Raw genomic sequence first — 16,854 nt, 5'->3', positions numbered from 1 at the left:
GGTTGTGGGCTTGATCCCCTGTAGGGGGTGTGCAGGAGGCAGCTGATCGGTGTTTCTCTCATTGATGTTTCTAACTACCCTAACTCTCTATCCCTCTCCCTTCTTCTTTGTAAAAGAAAATCAATAAAAATATATTAAATAAACAAATATACAGTGCATGTGTCTGGGACCAGGTCACATTCAGGTCTCTGATATTGAAAAGGCGCTATTCTGGAATCCACCTTCAGTTACTTCGTTAGCATCCATCATAGTAAGACACAGGACTTGGGCATCTGAGTCAGAAGAGGATGCAAAAGCATTGAGACCGACTGTGCCCTGCTTTTGCTGATGTGCTAGAGGAGCTGACGTTAGAGCAGTGTGCAGCTTATCCTGGCCGCCAGGGCAACTGTCTCAGTACCTCTCTCTTTCATTGTGAAGGAGAAACTGTAACAAAGTACTAGCAAAGATCACAGAGATCAGGGCTTCTGTCTGTGTAACTAGCAGGAAAATAGTTGTCTGGCTGAGGAAGCATGAAGCTATGATTGATGGGCAGGTGGGAAAGGGATGGGAACTAACACAATTCTGAGCAAAAGTGGGGAATGTGCCAGAGAAGGTGGTACCCAGGATTAATGGGTTGAAACTTAAGAACCCCTCACTCCTCAGCACAGTGGTCTGGGAGAACTCTGAGGGTAGTGAAGAAGCATGTAGTCCTGTTGAACTTGTCTGAGCATGAAGGTGGTGGTCCAGCCCTCTGCCCAGGTCATGACACTCTGTCTCCTTGAAATGAGCTGCGTTCATGATGTGGCGGAGGGGTGTCCACACCGGGCACCTGGCCATTTGGTCACTGAAGAAGCACTTGGTTGGATTCTTATGCTTTGAGCGGCTTCCATAATGGCACTCTTAGGGCTGAGGGACTCCCCCAACCCTTCCCTGTCCATTTTCACTTCTGCTCCTGTGTACCTCGCCAGCTGCTGTTTGCTGTAGTAATTGTATGGGGAGTACTGCTTCTTTCAGGTGCCTGGTTAAGTCTGTTGCTGATCCCTCAGCTGTTCCTGCGGGGAGGGTGACTGGACACAGTGTAGGGCCAGGACCAGGCTGAATTCTGACTCTGAGACAGTGGCCCAGGCCCAGGCGAGGATGTTCTGCCATGTGCCTCCATTCACGCAGCATCTCCAGGCCCAGCTTTGGTGTTTGCCAAAAGCTCTCCTGCATCTTCTCCAGTTGGTTTCTCCTCTGGCTGTATACATGAGAGTCTGAGGGCCCCAGTGGCAGCTGCCTAAGGTCACACAGTGGTAGCGCCACCAGAATTGTTCTTGGGGCCTTGAGTCAAGGACTGCTGTTCCCCTGTATTTCAGCATGGTCCCACTTATGGGTCACCCTACCATCTTTGTATCCTTTACCTAAAAATAGGATGGGTAAAAGTGTAATGCTATGCAGAGTGTTACCAATTGTATGTAAGTTAATCATACCCATACCCAGTGGAAACAAAAGGTGCTGTGGAGTCTGGGAATGGTCACTTTGAGTATTTTCCAAACCTAATTAGATTGAAATGCAAAATAGTCCTCTATTCCACCTTTTCTTAACCCTGTGTGCATGCTCAAATCACCTAAGGAGCTTTAAGATAAACAGGAAAACAAAGCCAAGCCCCTATTCAGCCCAGTTAAGTCCACTCCCAGCTTTGGGCAAATCAACTGGCCATTGCGACCACATAAGTGCAGCCAGAGGGGGCACTGTTCCCTCTAATGTGCAGCCTGGCTGAGGCCGCAGGAATATTAATGCCCTAGGTCATTGGTCAGCAAACAGTCAACAGAGCCAAATATCAACAGTACTTCTTCAAGATAGCCTCGCCCATGCCAAAAACCGACTTCTGCGCATGGGCCACGAAGTTTCATTCGCACTGTATGCGTGCCCGCACGTGGTATTTTGTGGAAGAGCCACACTCAAGGGGCCAAAGAGCCGCATGTGGCTCACCAGCCGTAGTTTGCCGACCACGGACCTAGAGTAAACATGTCAAACTCAAAGGCTAAAAACGGGCCAAATAAACAAGGTTTAAGTTTATGTGGGCCGCAAAAAAACAAAAGCTTCAATTTTCATAGAAACATAGGTTTATTTCAATAGAGACATGCTGAATACAAAGGGCTGAAATAAATGAGTCATCGTTAACATAAAATAATGGAACATTTTAATATAAATTAATATTTTTCCTTGAACACTGACTTACCAGACAATGAATAACTGCACATATTAATAAGTTTAACGCAAATAAACCCATTTTTCTTGTTCTCTGAAAGTGAAATATTTCCTGGAGCACACAACACACCAAACAAGTTAGTCCAAGACTAAGGACGTGGCAATTGGCTGCTAAAATATTCGCTGCTAGTATTAGTGAGAGAAATGGTGCACCTGTGCGTCAGGGAAATGAATGCAACACAATTATAGTAATCAGTCATTAGAACATTGTAGTTCATTATTAATAATTATGTGTAACAGGATATTGTAAAAATTAAGTTATGAAATTTTTATTAAAACGTTTCTTACATAACTGTTATATTGGCTGGGCAGCAAAAATATTTGTTTTGGGCTGAGAGTTTGGCATGCTTGACCTAGAGCAGTGGGGACTCAGCACATCTGTGTATTATTTGAGGTCAGGAGATGATGCTGTTTTTGTTTTTTTTTATTATTATTTGTTTCATATTTTTATTGATTTCAGAGGGAAAGGGAGAAAGAGATAGAAACATCAATGATGAGAGAAAATCATGATTGGCTGTTTCCTGCACAGCCCCCACTGGGGATTGAGCCCACAACCCGGGCATGTGCCCTTGACCAGAATCGAACCTGAGACCTTTCAATCGCAGGCTGACGCTCTGTCCACTGAGCCAAACCGGCTAGGGCATGATGCTGTTTAATGTGAATTCTGCAGGCTACATCTTTCATTCTGTCCTATTTTTCTGATTTTAAGATCAGATTGTAAGTACTGTGGCCTTATGATCTGGCAGATGGAGTCTGAATTGTTTTCCCTTTGTTTTAGAGACGGGCGTGTCTTAGGTGTGCTGGAGGTATCCCGATCCATTGGGGATGGGCAGTACAAGCGCTGCGGGGTCACTTCTGTGCCAGACATCAGACGTTGCCAGCTGACCCCCAATGACAGGTAAAAATGCCCGCTAGAGGCATGGGCATGCACATATATGGTCTATCTATCCCCAACTCTTGGCTTGTAAGGAGCCGTGTCTTGGGCACTGTGTTAGGCCCTGGAGGTGCAGAGAGAAAAAATACAGTTCTACGGTTCTGCTCTAGTGGGCCACACAGTCTGGTTGGGGGCACTCATGTCCTAGGAGTATGGGCTGCTCTGGGAGCCTGGCCAGTGGGGGTGGAAGGTGTCCCTGTTGGAGGAACAAGAGGGTTTTCTAGTAGAGGAAACACACAACAGAGGCATTAAAATGGGATGGTGTGAAAGGGCGCCAGGCTGCTGCCCTTGACAGATTGATAGGCAAATGGTGGCAGGGGATGTTGGTGAGAGATGATGGCCACTGACTGAGTTCCATGCTGAGGAGTTTGAATTTTAGCTTCTCATGATGGAGGGTCATGGGCGATTTTTAGGCAGACCAAGCTAGGTTGAGAAAGACGGTCTGGTCAGTTGTCCATCGCCATTCTAAGCTGCCTGAAGATGAGGCACCACACTGCCTGGCTGCCTGGTGGCAGGAAGCCCTAAATGTTGGGGGTCGGAGCAGGATGGAGCCCAGGGGCTCATTAGGATATGGTGGTGGCCCTGGCTTGAACGGGGCTGAACTGAGGCAGTGGCGTGGAGGAGAATAGGAAAGAGCTCAATAAGGGCTCACAAGAATGAGTGATGAGGGAGGGGAGAAAGGCTCATTGATCAAGCTGCAGCCTTGCGGGCAGGAGCTCTTCTGAAGCACAGCTCTGAGCCGTGGTCTCAGTGCTGCGGGTAAGGAGCCCTGCTTTGGTCCTCCCTGCTCAGCCTCCCTGTTCTCCATGCCTGCCTTCAGCACGCCATGCTCTTGCTGACCCTAGGGTCTTGGAACGTGTTTCCACTAGCCGCACATCTGTTTTTCTGAATGATGCCCCAGAAAGTCTTGTCTGCCTGCCCCCAGACCAGGCCCCTGCTGTGTGATATGCTAGTTCCCCCCATTCTGGATGGTTGTCACCTCACTGGAAGGGGCAGGAGTCTTCTGGGACTTGTGCCCCACACTGTCCCAGGCACAGACTAGGTGCTGGTCAATGCCTGTTGAATGAATGCCCAGTCAGAAGAGGAGAACTAAGACCTGGGTATGATAGTGAGAAAAGAGAGGTGGTTAAAGCCATGGGGAACATTCCTTGGTGCTTGGAGAACTAAAATCTTTCTATCTGAGCCACCATTGTTCAGAATGACTTTCCTTGGGAAGCCCAGAGGATGGGGGTTTTGGTAGGGAAATAATCCTGTTTTCAGACAGTGAAGGTGGGTGGTGGTTCTCCTGGGGCCTTGGACTCAGCATGGCTTCTAGGATGTTCCATTTAGGTCTAACCACTAGTTTTATGTCTTTGGGAAATGGCTCAAGGCAGGTGGCGAAAGAAATTCTGTGTATATTTACCATAATACCTGATGTTTTTATTCGGTGATGTACCTTTTGCGTTTATATAAGAAAGTGCAATACCTACCTGATGTTTGAATTCATACTTTCAATATTGGTGAACAGAAGGCATGTTCCAGTTTTGATGTATTAGACCCACCCACAATTATTTTCAAGTAGTTTTAATCTTTGTCTCATAGAAGTCAAATTACTTTTTTAAAAGTCTTAGTTTTTTTTGTAGTTGGACAAGTGTTTGTTTCTTTTTCCTCTGTTACTGGCGATTTTATAGAGTTTGCTGTTAAAACCCATTTATATTTCTTCCCCGTATTGTAGGTTCATTTTGTTGGCCTGCGACGGCCTCTTCAAGGTCTTTACCCCAGAAGAAGCTGTGAACTTCATCTTGTCCTGCCTCGAGGTAAGAAATTGCACGAGGGAGTGAGTGCCAGTTGTCCAGCTGCACCTTACTGACACCCCAGTCCTCCCCTACATCCCCATTGTTGGGGGGTATCCTTATGTGCATTTTCAATGTCCGGGAGACTGGTCAATTTGTCCTGCCTGCCGTGATGGGGACTGAGCAATTCTTCCTTCTGGCGATGCTGTCTCAGGAGAGTGGTGGGGTGCAGGATTCCCCTATTCACCAGCACCCTTTCCTGCCCGGCAGGATGAGAAGATCCAGAGCCGGGAAGGGAAGCCTGCTGTGGATACCCGCTACGAAGCAGCCTGCAATAGGCTGGCCAACAAGGCAGTGCAGCGGGGTTCGGCGGATAACGTCACGGTGATGTTGGTGCGGATAGGGCACTGAGGGCGTGGCGTGCCGCTGGCTTCAGAGGTTCATGTGTGTGTGTACACATTATGTGTGTTTAGTGTACTCCTGTGGGATTCCCATGGTTGTAAATAAAAGTTTCTCTTTTTTCTAATCTTATCTCATTACATTTTGAGAAACTCGTGACCCTTCAGAAGCTAATTGTGTTTGCTTCTGAATATACTCTGGTCGTCTTGTTAGGACAGGTAGGTCCCAACCCCAGGGCTAATGGAGCACTCCAGCTTCTTTCAAATTTCCATACAAAAATAAGGTTACAGAACATTTTATATCTCGATCCAGGCCGAGCCAGGACAGTAGACTGGTACACAAAGTTATCTACTCTAGAGTGGTGTGCCCCTGACGAGCTCTCCGAAGCAGCACGGTGGTTCAGCTTGTTTCTAATTCCTGTGAGAACAGGCACAGTCTGGCTGAAGGGCTCTGGAGGACTGGCTTTTTACCAGGTCTCCCATCGGGATCCCCTGGGCGTGGAATGTACTTCCCGGATGGAGCAGTCAAGCTACTGTGGAGTGTGGCCTCTGAGAGCCAACTGCATTGTAAGAATGTGCATTCAGTGAGCTCTGCTGGGCTGAGTCCACCTTCCAATAACACCTTACAGTGGTACCCTTCAGTTAAAGATGTCCAAAGGGGAAAATGCATGCATGATCAGCCTACCGGGAAGATTAGAAAATACTTTTCAAGCTCTTATTTCTGTATAAAACAAGTCATCGGTATTGCTGTAATTACTTTTTAGGAAAGCAGCTCTAAGGTCGTTTTGGGCAAACGCTTGCCTCGGGATGATGTAAGATTTTAAGAAACTTGCCATTCAGAAAGCTGTTCTGTAATGTTCTCTGGCCCCCACCCAGCATACACACATGGTCTTATCACCCAGTCAGTTGGTGGGATTGGTGTCCTGCTACAAGTACCTCAGGGGAACATTTTGAGCACACCCTTCCCCAGAGAGTTACATGCCAGGCTCCATTGCTGCTGATGAACTGGCATCATTGAAGGAAAGAGCCTCAACATCTCAAATTGGGAAATAAGTTGCTCGATAAATATCCTCCTATAGCAAACTAGGTGTCAACATGTGACTCACATGCCCCTAATTCCCAGTGTGCCATTGTCTCAGAGCTGGAAGAGGCTTGCCACTGTGGCTTCCCTGGCAAGTCCCTTCCCCCACCTTCATAGAGTCCAAGCCGCCTCCCCAGCTGGGGGTCATCCCCCACCTCGCCTCAAAGAGGTCATTCCTCCCCATCCTCAGTGGACCTGGCCTAAAACGATTAAGATTTTATATTTTAAGGTCTATACTTTATTTTTGTAACTTTGTATAATCACGTAACAATTCTTAGGTACTTGACCAATTCATAAAGTCAGTTATATAAATTATTTCATCTGGCAATACTAAATAAATACTCTAATAAATGGCTATAATACTTATGTGGAGAAAATGAAAGAGATCTGTGGCTTTTTCAAGGGTAAAAGATAACTTTCCTAAAATATCTGTGGCTACACCAGCCCTTATCAGAGAGTGTGGGGACACAGGACACCAGGCCAGCTGGCACTTCCTAGTAGGGCGGGTGCAGGTCCTACTGAGAATCGTGCCTGTGCCAGGCCTGGCAAGGGGTACAGGGTTTCATGTTGGGAGCCAGCTGGGAGTGAGATGTTTACTTCTGTGTAGGAGTAGAAGCTTTAGGCTCCTGGGGAAGTCATCCTGAGGCCAGCTACGAGGTTAAGGTGACAAGAGCCATATCCTGTGGTAGCAGATTTCATGTGAGCCCATTGTGTGTTTGAATGGGGGTTGGGTAACTTCAGAAGGACCACCTGCTCTGGGACATTCTTGCTCCTTAGATCAGTGGTTCTCAACCTGTGGGTTGCGTGACCCCTTTGGGGGTCGAACCACCCTTTCACAGAGGTCGCCTAAGACCATCGGAAAACACATATATAATTACATATTGTTTTTGTGATCAATCACTATGGTTTAATTATGTTCAATTTGTAACAATGAAAATAGATCCTGCATATCAGATATTTACATTACGATTCCTAACAGTAGCAAAATTACAGTTATGAAGTAGCAACAAAAATAGTTTTATGGTTGGGGGTCACCACAACATAAGGAACTGTATTAAAGGGTCGCGGCATTAGGAAGGTTGAGAACCACTGCCTTAGATGGAATGTGCTGTAGGCTGACAACTATGTAGGTGCTATCACTGCAGCAGCACAGGGGACTTGGTGGTACCCAGCCCTCTCAAGACCAGTTCTTTCTCAGTATGGTCTCCATCTCTACCTGTCTGAGCTTGGAGCCTATTTCCATCTAACTAGAGTGGGTGCTTGAAGAGCCCCAGAACCCATGGACCCTGCTAGGCTAGGGTGGGGACCAGGGGCTGCTAGCTGCTGGGAAGCCTCTTTTTAGCCTGGTCAGGTGGGTGGGCGGGGCCTTCAAGGATGTTCTAGCTCTTCCATATGGCTAGTGGGTCCTAGCAGTGAGTCAGCCTCAGAGGGGATGGGAAAGGACTTGGTCTTTTAAAAGGTTTACCACTCCTCTTTGATAAATCATCTGTCTGCAAGTTGAGCGTGCCAGTTAGCTTGTACATGTTAGAAGTGAAAGGATCTCCTGGAAGCTGGGCCCAGACTCTATGCCTCCCACCCCATAAGCCCTGTCCAGTGTCTTGTCTGATGTCCAAGGGGCCACAAAGAGAGTCTTGGATCCTGTGATCAGTACAGACCAGGGGTGGGCAAACTTTTTGACTCGAGGGCCACAATGGGTTCTTAAACTGGACCGGAGGGCTGGAACAAAAGCATGGATGGAGTGTTTGTGTGAACTAATATAAATTCAAAGTAAACATCAACACTAATAAAAGAGAAAAATGGTAATTGGCGTACGAGCTACCCTTTTCATTGGCTAATCAGGGCTATATGCAAATTAACTGCCAACTAAGATTGGCAGTTAACTGCCAACAAGATGGCGGTTAATTTGCATATGTAGGCACAATGCAGGGAGGCGAAAGGGAAAGCAGGAAGAAGCCCCTGCCACTGACAGTGATCGGAAACCCAGGGGGGAGCTAAGAGCTGGGGGGCAGGGCAAAGGCGGCCCTGGGGCCGCCTTTGCCCTGCCCCCCAGCCATGATCAGAGAATCAGGTGCCTTTTCCGCCCTGGCCAGTGATAGCAGGAAGTAGGGGTGGAGCCAGCGATGGGAGCTGGACACGGTCGAAGCTGGCAGTCCCAGGAGCTAGGGGTCCCTTGCCTGGGCCTAAAGCAAAGCCCACAATTGTGGGGCCGCTGCAGCTGTGGGTCCCCACTGCCCGGGCCGGACGCCTAGGCCAGAGGCGTTAGGCCTGGGCAGGGGCGGAGCCTGCAACCGCGGGGAGCTGGGGGTCCCCTGCCTAGGCCTGACACCTCTGCCGGAGGCCTCAGGCCTGGTCAAGGGGCCGATCCGGTGATTGGTGACCGGAGGGTGATGAGGGTCAACTCCTCTGGCCGAGGCATCAGGCCTGGGTGGGGGGCGGAGCCGGGGATTGGGGGGATATGATGGTCCCCTTGCCCAGGCCTGAAGCCTGGGTCAGAGGCATCAGGCTTGGGCGAGGGGTGGAGCAAGCGATCAGAGGGAGATGGGGGTCCCCTGCCCAGGCATGATTCCTGGGCCAGAGGCCTCAGGCCTGGGCAGGGGTCAGAGCCAGTGATCGGGGGGAGATGGGGGTCCCCTGTCCAAGCCTGACACCTCTGGCGGAGGCGTCAGGCCTGGGCAAGGGGCCGATCCTGCGATTGGAGGGTGATGGGGGTCAACGCCTGAGGGCTCCCAGTATGTGAGAGGGGGCAGGCTGGGCTGAGGGACACTCCCCCCCCCCACACACACACAGTGCACGAATTTCGTGCACCGGGCCCCTAGTCATTACATAAAAGGGTACGGTCTTTTTTTTTTTTTTTTTTTTTAGTTTTATTCATTTCAAACAGGCCAGATACGGCCCGCGGGCTATAGTTTGCCTACGGCTGGTACAGACCAAAGGCGTGGTTGGGAGGGAGCCCCAGGTGGAGATGGGCACAGTGAGAAGGCTGCTGCTAAAGCTGGCCCTCCATGCAGCTCACTTACCCTAGGAGGCCCTGCAGCCCTGCACAGACTGCCTTGCCCCTCTACACAGGGCACCCCAGCAGGCAGACCGGCCGTTCTCTGCCGGCACTCTCAATACTTAAGAAAGATGGAAAGGGCGGGACTTGGCCACAGTGAAGAAGCTGAGGTTTTATTTATTTTTAAATATATTTTTATTGATTTCAGAGAGGAAGAGAGAGAAAGAAATATTAGTGATGAGAAAGAATAATTGATTGGCTGGCTCCTGCATGCCCCACACTGGGAATCGAGCCTGCACCTGGGCATGTGCCCAGACCAGGAATGAAACCGTGACCTCCTGGTTCATAGGTTGATACCTAACCACTGAACCATGCAGGCCGGTGGAACTGAGATTTTAGACAAGCCAATAGGCCAGCAGCGAGGGGCCCAGGCCTGAGTCCGCTGAACTCTGGTGAAGCGGGATCTTAAAGTCCTTTCTGGTTCTGGGACAGCAGGTTTGCTTGTCACCTCCCCAGGCTGCCTGGAGTGGCCATCTCTGAGCTGAACTGCAGGGGCCACTGTGTGCAGTTGAATGGGCTCTCTCCTGCATGTGGCCTCTGTCACTCCAACACTACCCAGAGATTGTTGGGACCCAGCTCGATACTGCTTAGATGCCAAGGAGGAGAGCGCTGAACTGGGAGCCGTCTTGCACAGTGACGAGGGAGCCGCTAGCGTTGTCCAGGAAGACGGAGGTATACTGCCCTAGCTGCGAGAAGGGCAGCGTCAGCCTGGGCACTGGCACACACCCTCAAAACAGCACCTCCGCCCCGTTCTAGTGCTTTCCCTCCAGCTCCATTGGCCTCTGCGCTCATGGGCTCCTGCAGTTCGCATTTGTGAGAGCGAACCTCTGCTCAGGGCCAGCAGGGGGTCAAGAGTCCAACATGCTTCTGTGCTGCATATGGAGCCTGTAAGGCTCTAACCTGGGGTGTGAGGGTGGCCCCGTCCCACAGGCCTGGTCTTTGACCTGCGGGGCAGGGCTACCGTGGGACTGATCAGTACTCTGGCATGGCTGCTCCAGATGTGGTCCACACACCAGCAGGATCCCATCCCCTGGGAACTCCCAAAACTTCAGACTCCAGGTGCACTGTGAGCCATTTGACTCCCCCACGTGTTTGGTGCCTGTGACCAGACCAGACCACTACATGCCTTTCAGCAGCTGGGCCTGGAGTCCTGACTGCTGCGTGAGCTCGGCGAGTTATCTAACCATTCTGTGCTCTGTTCCCTGTTTGTGAATGGGAATGATGGCAGTGCCGCCCTCAGAGCGCCGTGACAGTGAAATGGGCACTCAGAATGGGGCCTGCATAGTGCTATTTAAATGTGAGCTGCTGTTCACATCCACACTGACAGTTTTTCTTTTTTAGTGAATCTCACCTTTGCATCAATTCCTTGAGTACTTGCCCAAATCCCCAGTGCTAGAAAGAGATTTGTGTAGGAAATAACTACATGTGCTGCTTCCTGCAGTGGCAATGGGCTCAGATGTCATGAGGGAGGTCAGTCTGGGCTCTGGAGCTGACCCCTGTTCTACCACTAGGAGCACCAGCCCTCAGTGTGGGACTTGGGAGGTCTCAACGTCTCTCCCAGGCCTGGAGTTGGAGTGCTGCACCCAGAGCCCCTTAGTGCCCACCAGCACCCCTCCCTGCCAGGTCACCCCATGGCCACAACCAGGTGGTACCCCCCATGCCCAAGCTTGCCCCTGCACCTGCAGATACAGAACACCGTTCACGGAGATGGTGAAGAGCTCACCGCTGCTCTGCAGACCTATGACAGCCTCCAGGGAGCTGCGGCCAAAGCAGAAAGAGGGTCACAGGGCCTCCACTCCAGACCCCACCCGCGTCCCTCACAACTGACAAGACCCAGCAAGGTGCCAAGGGGACAGCCGTCTCGGGTCTCCGGGTGGAGGCACTGTCTGAACTGGGCTCCCAAAGGAGGCCAGTCTCCCCAGGGCCAGCTGTGCTGCAGGTTCGGGAAAGGCAAGCCTGGCCGAAGCTGGGGGCAGCTCTGAGGAACCCCACTGCACTGGCTGCTGCAGCTTAGGTGGGAGGGGCCGCAGAAACCGTGTCAGGCCAGTGTGGAGGGCTTTCAAAACCAGAATCAGAACTTTTGAACTTCACTTATTCCTTTCTTCAACAGGTATTGCCAGCATCTGCCTGGGTCTGGATCTGTTCTGGGTGGGGGGACAGAGGGAGGAACCCCTGCCCTCAGTGACCAGGTGCAGTTGGAAGGTGGGCATGGTCATGCGCAGTGAAGGAAGTTTACAGGAGCTGGTGGGAGAATTAATGGGGAAGGGTCGCGCAGAGTGGTCTGGAAATGGCTGAGGTGGTGGGGGTGTGCCCAGGAAGCCCAGTTAGCTCCTGCTGCTGGGATGGGAGCGTTGGGGTCACCCAGGTTAGGGTGGCAGTGAGGATGGAGGAAAGGGTCCAGGTCCAGTGCCCCAAACGGCACTCCCCGCCCCCACCCGCACACCCACTCACGTGTGGTTCTGGCACTGGGACTCGATGCAGATGAGCAGGCGCAGGCGGTCCCGAGGGCGCTGCTGCTCTGGCTTCCTCTGCTGAGGGAGGGCTTAGGGGAGGGAGGGAGTAGTCACGGTGGGCGGAGTCGAGGCCCCCCCAGCACTACCCCACCCCCAGTCCCACACACACTCTGGCGCTAGGTCTTACCCACGTGCAGCGTGGCCGCAAGAGCATAGAAGCCCCCTACTGGCGCTGTGTACTGGCCGCTGGTCAGGTTCAGGCCCAGGCCACGATAGAAGGCGCCCTCGGATTCGGGCTGTGGAGCGCAGACAGGGTCACCTGGGCCCACCACACACCCTCTCCTGGGCCCCTCCAGGCTAGGACTCACCAGGTAGTAGCCACCAAGTTCGTGAAGCGTGCGCCGCTCCACCAACAATTTCTGGCGCAGGCGGCAGTGGAAGGCATCCCCCACCAGCGGTGGGCTCATGGCCAGGGCCTCTGTCAGCGAGGGCACCCTGTCCCTGTCCCCTGCTGCCTCCTCTGGGGCAAGACCCAGCTCCAAGCGCTCTCGCAGTGGCACCAATTCTGGCAGAGCAAGTGGTGGCTGAGCCCCCCCTGCCCTCCTTTCCATGCCCCCCACTCCTCAAACCCCTCACAGAGTCTCGGCCTGCTTGGCAGGCAGAAACTGCTTCCTGACCCTGCTGCTGCTCCTGTTTCCCTTCACACTTCGGCTACCGGGAAGTTTAGGGCAGAGTCACACCCAGTGCCCGTGTTCTCTGCCTCACCTCCCTATCCTACCCACATTGCCCCCTTTGTAGTGGTGTTTTTTCTGTTTATGCTTTTATTGTATCAGCGAACGCAATCATATCAACCAGCCCTGGCCAACTTTGGAAGGAAGCTGGGTATACATAATCATTGCAACTATACTGGAAATAATATGTAGGTTCTTCAGCCTCTGAAACGGTATCTAATGGGCCACTACACTGAATTAAAGTGGGGGAAGGGCTCTGTCACTAGGTTCTTCATAATAAAATTAATCTAGTAAATAATGTGAGCTACCCATTAGCAGTGACCACAGTGCAGGGACATTGCCCCAGTCCCACAGCTCAGCTCAGCTCTGCTGTCTCCCTCTATGCCTTCCATCTCGTGCTCAGCCTGGGTCAGATGGTGACCTGGCGATGCTAGCCCTGTGCTGCCCCTGGTCCTCCCTGCCCCTCCAGGCAGCCTCCCAAGGGGCTCTCTCTGTGTCGGCAGCTGAGATCTGTCAGGGGAAGGGGCAGAGGTGATCGAGGGGAAGAAGTTGGGGTTTGCAGTCGGGGCCTGTGTTGACTGGGGTGAGCCTTAAATCTCCCTTGTGGCACTGGGGGAATCAGAGGAGCATTGTGAAAGTTTAAAGAGCCCTGACCCCCTCCCTGACACTCCTCACTTGAGGGGTATGGGTTCAGATCTGGCCTTTCCTGGACTCACCTGACTTCCCAGGTTGGGGGTGGGTGCTGGTTCCCAAGCACCTACTGAGCACCGAGTGGTTAAGTCTGCCTTCCTCTGCAGTGTCCTTACCACACTCCCACCCCCAACTCCTGACCCTGAGCCTGGCACAGTGCAGGGGCCGTATTGGGTGCTGCAGGTCCTGAGGACTAGCCTGTCTTGGCTCCTGTGGGAGACCTTCCCCAGCCCCACTCACACCCGGGGGTATATCCCCGCATGGTGTGCATCTACTACCTTCTAGCAGCCGCCGGAACTCCTTCACCAGTTCTGATGAGTTGATGGGCCTTGAGTCATTCAGGAGGACAAAGGTTCGGGGGCATGGCTGGAAGGGAAACTTGGCAGTGAAGACATCTGAATGGACAGGCTGGGAACGATGGGCACCTGCTTGACAAGCTCCTGCCTCTAACAGGCAGGCAAAAGGGGCTCCCACTGGGGCCTCAGACTGCGGAGAAGGCAATGAGGTTCCATGCTTTGAAAGCTGCCCTCCCAGGCCAGCCCAGGTCTCCTACAGCAGGATGTGGAAGGAGGAGAGCTGATGGGGCTGCCTGGCATTCCAGAGGTGCAGGGTAAATGGTAGGAACAGGCCCCAGAGCCACCTGAGCCTCCGGCTTGACACTTGTTGTGCTCTCTGGCCCCAGGCCAAAGGTGAGAGTCTGCTTGGTGAAGTGCTCAGGGAGTGCCAGTGGGGGCCGGCGAGGGGTGTGGTGGGCTGGGGGTTCACGGAGGGCCCACAATTGGAGGCTCCTCGCACACACATCCTGGCTGGCCTTGCTCACCTCCAACTTCCTGCCTTTGCCTCTGTTCTTCCTGGCCTTAGCGTTCTCCATGTTGTGCCTGAGGAAGGCTTTCCAGGTCTCCCAGGGGTCCTGGCTGGGTGTTCTCTCGGTGGTGGACTCCTAGAAAGCATCAGGTTGGTTCCCACCCCCTGTTCCTCGCAGCGGGTGTCCACCGAGCAGACTGGACAGGACACTTTTCAGGAGGTCATGTACAGGACTGGCCTTCAGTGGTGCCCTTGAAGCACAGCCCCTGGGGAGGACCATGGGGAATGGGCTTTACCATGATCTGGGCGTTGTGGGAGAGGAAGACAGGTGCAGAGCTCTGTAGCAGGTGGCAATCCCGCCCAGCTGCACCACCAGGCCTCTTCCAGCTCCCTCCATAGGAGAGCTACCGGAAGGCTCAGACCACTGACACCCACAGGCGCTCAGGAAGAGGCGACTGATTACCCAGGTCTCCAGCTATCAGCCGGCCTCCCATCCCACCCGCATTTTCTGAAGTTCCACGGAAGCCAATTTCAGCCCTCAGTCCGGGGGTCTGGGTGGCCCAGCACTGAGATGGCAGGATCTTAAGGCCTGTGCGTGGGGTGTGACACTGCCCATCCTCCTCAGGACTTCCAGGACATTTGACCCAAGCAAGGACAGTGACCAGTCCAGAATTATCCATTCCCCTGCACACTGCATTCTGACCAATCATGACAGACAGGAAAGTTGCCAGCAGGTACCTTCCAGGGAGAGGCCTACATGTAGCCCTTTGGGCAGCGGGCCTCAGATGATTTGGGCTCCAGGCAAGGCTGCCGGCTAGGGGAGAAACTGGCCCCAGAGGGCTTAGATGAGGTCATGGGCACCGACTCCAGGGCCAGTGGAAGGACCTAGGGTTTTAGAGCTGGTCAGGTCCTTTCATCAGAGACAGAGTTGGTGGTCTCCCAGCCCTGGGCTTTCTTCAGCAACCACTGTGCCGTGGTGAGGATGTGGAGGCTTCTGTGGGAGGAGCCTCCAAGGGTCCAGGGCCTTGTCTCTCTCTCCAGCTTTCCCATGTCTCACTGGGTGGTGGGCCCTGTGAGGTGCCAACCTGCTGGCTGCTCACCGAAAACAAGGACCTGTGATGCCACTCACAGCCTCACACTGCCCTCAGTAGAAACACATGGCAGGATTCCACGAGGGCTGCACGAGCATGCGAGCTGGCCCTCACAGCTGGTCCCGTGTCCTGTCCAGTTTGGTGTGGGGAGAGCAGAAACAGGTGGAGCCATGTTGGTCGGGAGACCTGGGAGATGGGCCTGTGGTGTGAGTGGGTGTCCAGCAGCTGCCTTGGCTGACGAAGGTCTCCAGCCTCAGGGACTCTCAGAAAGGAGCTGGGGAGTCTCTGGTGCAACCTTGACCCCCAAAGAGGGTCCAAGGCCAGAACCCTGCCTGGAAGCACCCGGGGTCCCCATCTGCTTCCTGGCAGTGTAGCCCCAACATTTGGTGGCCCTGCCCCTCAGGGGTGTGGTTGAGTGTCTGGGAGGGGTCTGCCTTCAATCCATGGGAAGTAGCTGAGGTGGAGAGACTGGATTTCAGGGAGGCCCTCCCAGGGAGCCAGAAGGGCTGGCTGCCTCCACAGGTAGGGGTGTCCTTGGCCTTGGTGGTCCAAGTGTGATGCTGAGAGCAGATGCTCAGGCCTGAGGCCCCACTGCTACTCTCTCCTTTGCAGGGCGCATGAGCATCTTGATAATGCAGGGACTCGACTACCTTCCTGTCTGAAAGGCCCCACCACACCGAGGGCTCTCCCAACACCCTCCTACCCACCTTCCCCATCCTGATTCCCCTCGCCCCAGCCGGGAAGGAAGGAGCAGGGCGGAGCTAGGGGGACTCCTGCACATCCAGAAGTCACCCTCACTGGGTTCTGCAGCCCTCACACCTCCTTCCCCCAGACCTGCGAAAAGTAGTTGTTTTCACGGGGAATTTCACCAAATAGATTGCGGGAGGGAGTCAGTAATTTGCTTACGTTTCTTTCCAACCCCATGAACATCAAGTTATTTCCACGTATTTCCCAACTACCTTCTGACCCCAAATAAACGGCATATTCCACTGGCCTAATAGAATGTTGCTTTAATGCCAAAGAAAACTACCCAAAAGCCAAGGTCAAGGCCGGGTTTTATAATACCCGCTGTGCAGAGGGGCGTCGAGACCCCTTCTGTCTCCCTGGAACACCCCACATTAGAAAGAACACCGGAAGTCAGGCAGGTCCCGGGAGCTAGCGCCCTCCTCCCTTGGTGTGTCCTGGACCTCAGGGAGGTGCGGGCTCCGGGTGGGGAAACTGAGGCTCGGGGGTCTGAGTCTTACCGGCAGGCCGGTGGTAGCACGCCTCATGCGGTGATCCGCGGTATCGGCGGGCAGCTCCGGGCGGTCGCGGTTCCCTGGGTGCGCACCGGCATCCCAGCCATCCCCGCCATCCCCGCCATCCCCGGACCCGAGGTCAGCGGCGGCGGCGGCGGCGACGGCCACGACCAGCAGGCCGGCGCGGAAGAGCAGGAGGCGGGCTCCGGCGGCGGCCATGAAGGCGGTGCGCACCTCTGGAATGAATCGCTCTCAGGCTCCGCGCCTTATAACACGCTTGAAGCTTGAATCCCCCGCCTCACCCCGCCCACGTCACCGCGCGGCGCCCCCTCCCGGCTGGGGCGCGCGCTGCAGCGGAAGCCTGGGAGGGAGCGGTGGGAC

At 53.4% G+C, this 16,854-nt stretch overlaps 2 protein-coding genes across 8 annotated transcripts in view; one reads left to right on the top strand and one right to left on the bottom strand.

Annotated features, from left to right (window-relative positions):
- The window catches only part of ILKAP (ILK associated serine/threonine phosphatase), a 31,691-nt gene extending 26,230 nt beyond the window's left edge, over positions 1–5,461 (top strand). For all 5 annotated transcript variants that reach the window (XM_059703732.1, XM_059703730.1, XM_059703729.1 and 2 more), the window contains 3 exons: positions 3,008–3,127; positions 4,878–4,959; positions 5,206–5,461. In XM_059703732.1, the coding sequence (XP_059559715.1) occupies positions 3,008–3,127; positions 4,878–4,959; positions 5,206–5,346 (343 nt within the window). In that variant the 3' untranslated portion in view covers positions 5,347–5,461. The remainder of the gene's footprint in view (positions 1–3,007; positions 3,128–4,877; positions 4,960–5,205) is intronic.
- Positions 5,462–9,627: 4,166 nt separating this feature from the next.
- Positions 9,628–16,763, bottom strand: ERFE (erythroferrone). Of its 3 annotated transcripts, XM_059703728.1 has the most exons (8): positions 16,480–16,763; positions 14,161–14,280; positions 13,619–13,706; positions 12,288–12,484; positions 12,107–12,215; positions 11,918–12,008; positions 11,146–11,224; positions 9,628–10,152 (listed from the first exon to the last, which is right to left on the bottom strand). In XM_059703728.1, the coding sequence occupies exons 1-8, from the start codon at positions 16,690–16,692 to the stop codon at positions 10,054–10,056; spliced, it is 996 nt and encodes a 331-aa protein (XP_059559711.1). In that variant the 5' UTR covers positions 16,693–16,763; the 3' UTR covers positions 9,628–10,053. The 3 variants fall into 3 exon arrangements, with proteins under 3 accessions (XP_059559711.1, XP_059559709.1, XP_059559710.1); XM_059703726.1 differs by having other exon boundaries at positions 12,107–12,484; XM_059703727.1 differs by lacking the exons at positions 9,628–10,152; positions 11,146–11,224 and adding an exon at positions 11,242–11,707 and having other exon boundaries at positions 12,107–12,484.
- Between the last annotated feature and the right edge of the window lie 91 nt (positions 16,764–16,854).

The sequence above is a fragment of the Myotis daubentonii genome, chromosome 7 (assembly GCF_963259705.1).
Source record: "Myotis daubentonii chromosome 7, mMyoDau2.1, whole genome shotgun sequence".
Classification (NCBI taxonomy): domain Eukaryota; kingdom Metazoa; phylum Chordata; class Mammalia; order Chiroptera; family Vespertilionidae; genus Myotis; species Myotis daubentonii.
This window is presented reverse-complemented; position numbering and strand designations above follow the sequence as displayed.

Coding starts and splice junctions, on each gene's coding strand:
- ERFE (XM_059703726.1), bottom strand. CDS start 16,692: ATGGCCGCCGCCGGAGCCCGCCTCCTGCTCTTCCGCGCCGGCCTGCTG. Junction 13,707..14,160: donor GCAAAGGCAGGAAGTTGGAG/GTGAGCAAGGCC, acceptor TTTCCCTTCCAG/CCATGCCCCCGAACCTTTGT. Junction 10,153..11,145: donor ACGGTGTTCTGTATCTGCAG/GTGCAGGGGCAA, acceptor CCCTTCTCGCAG/CTAGGGCAGTATACCTCCGT.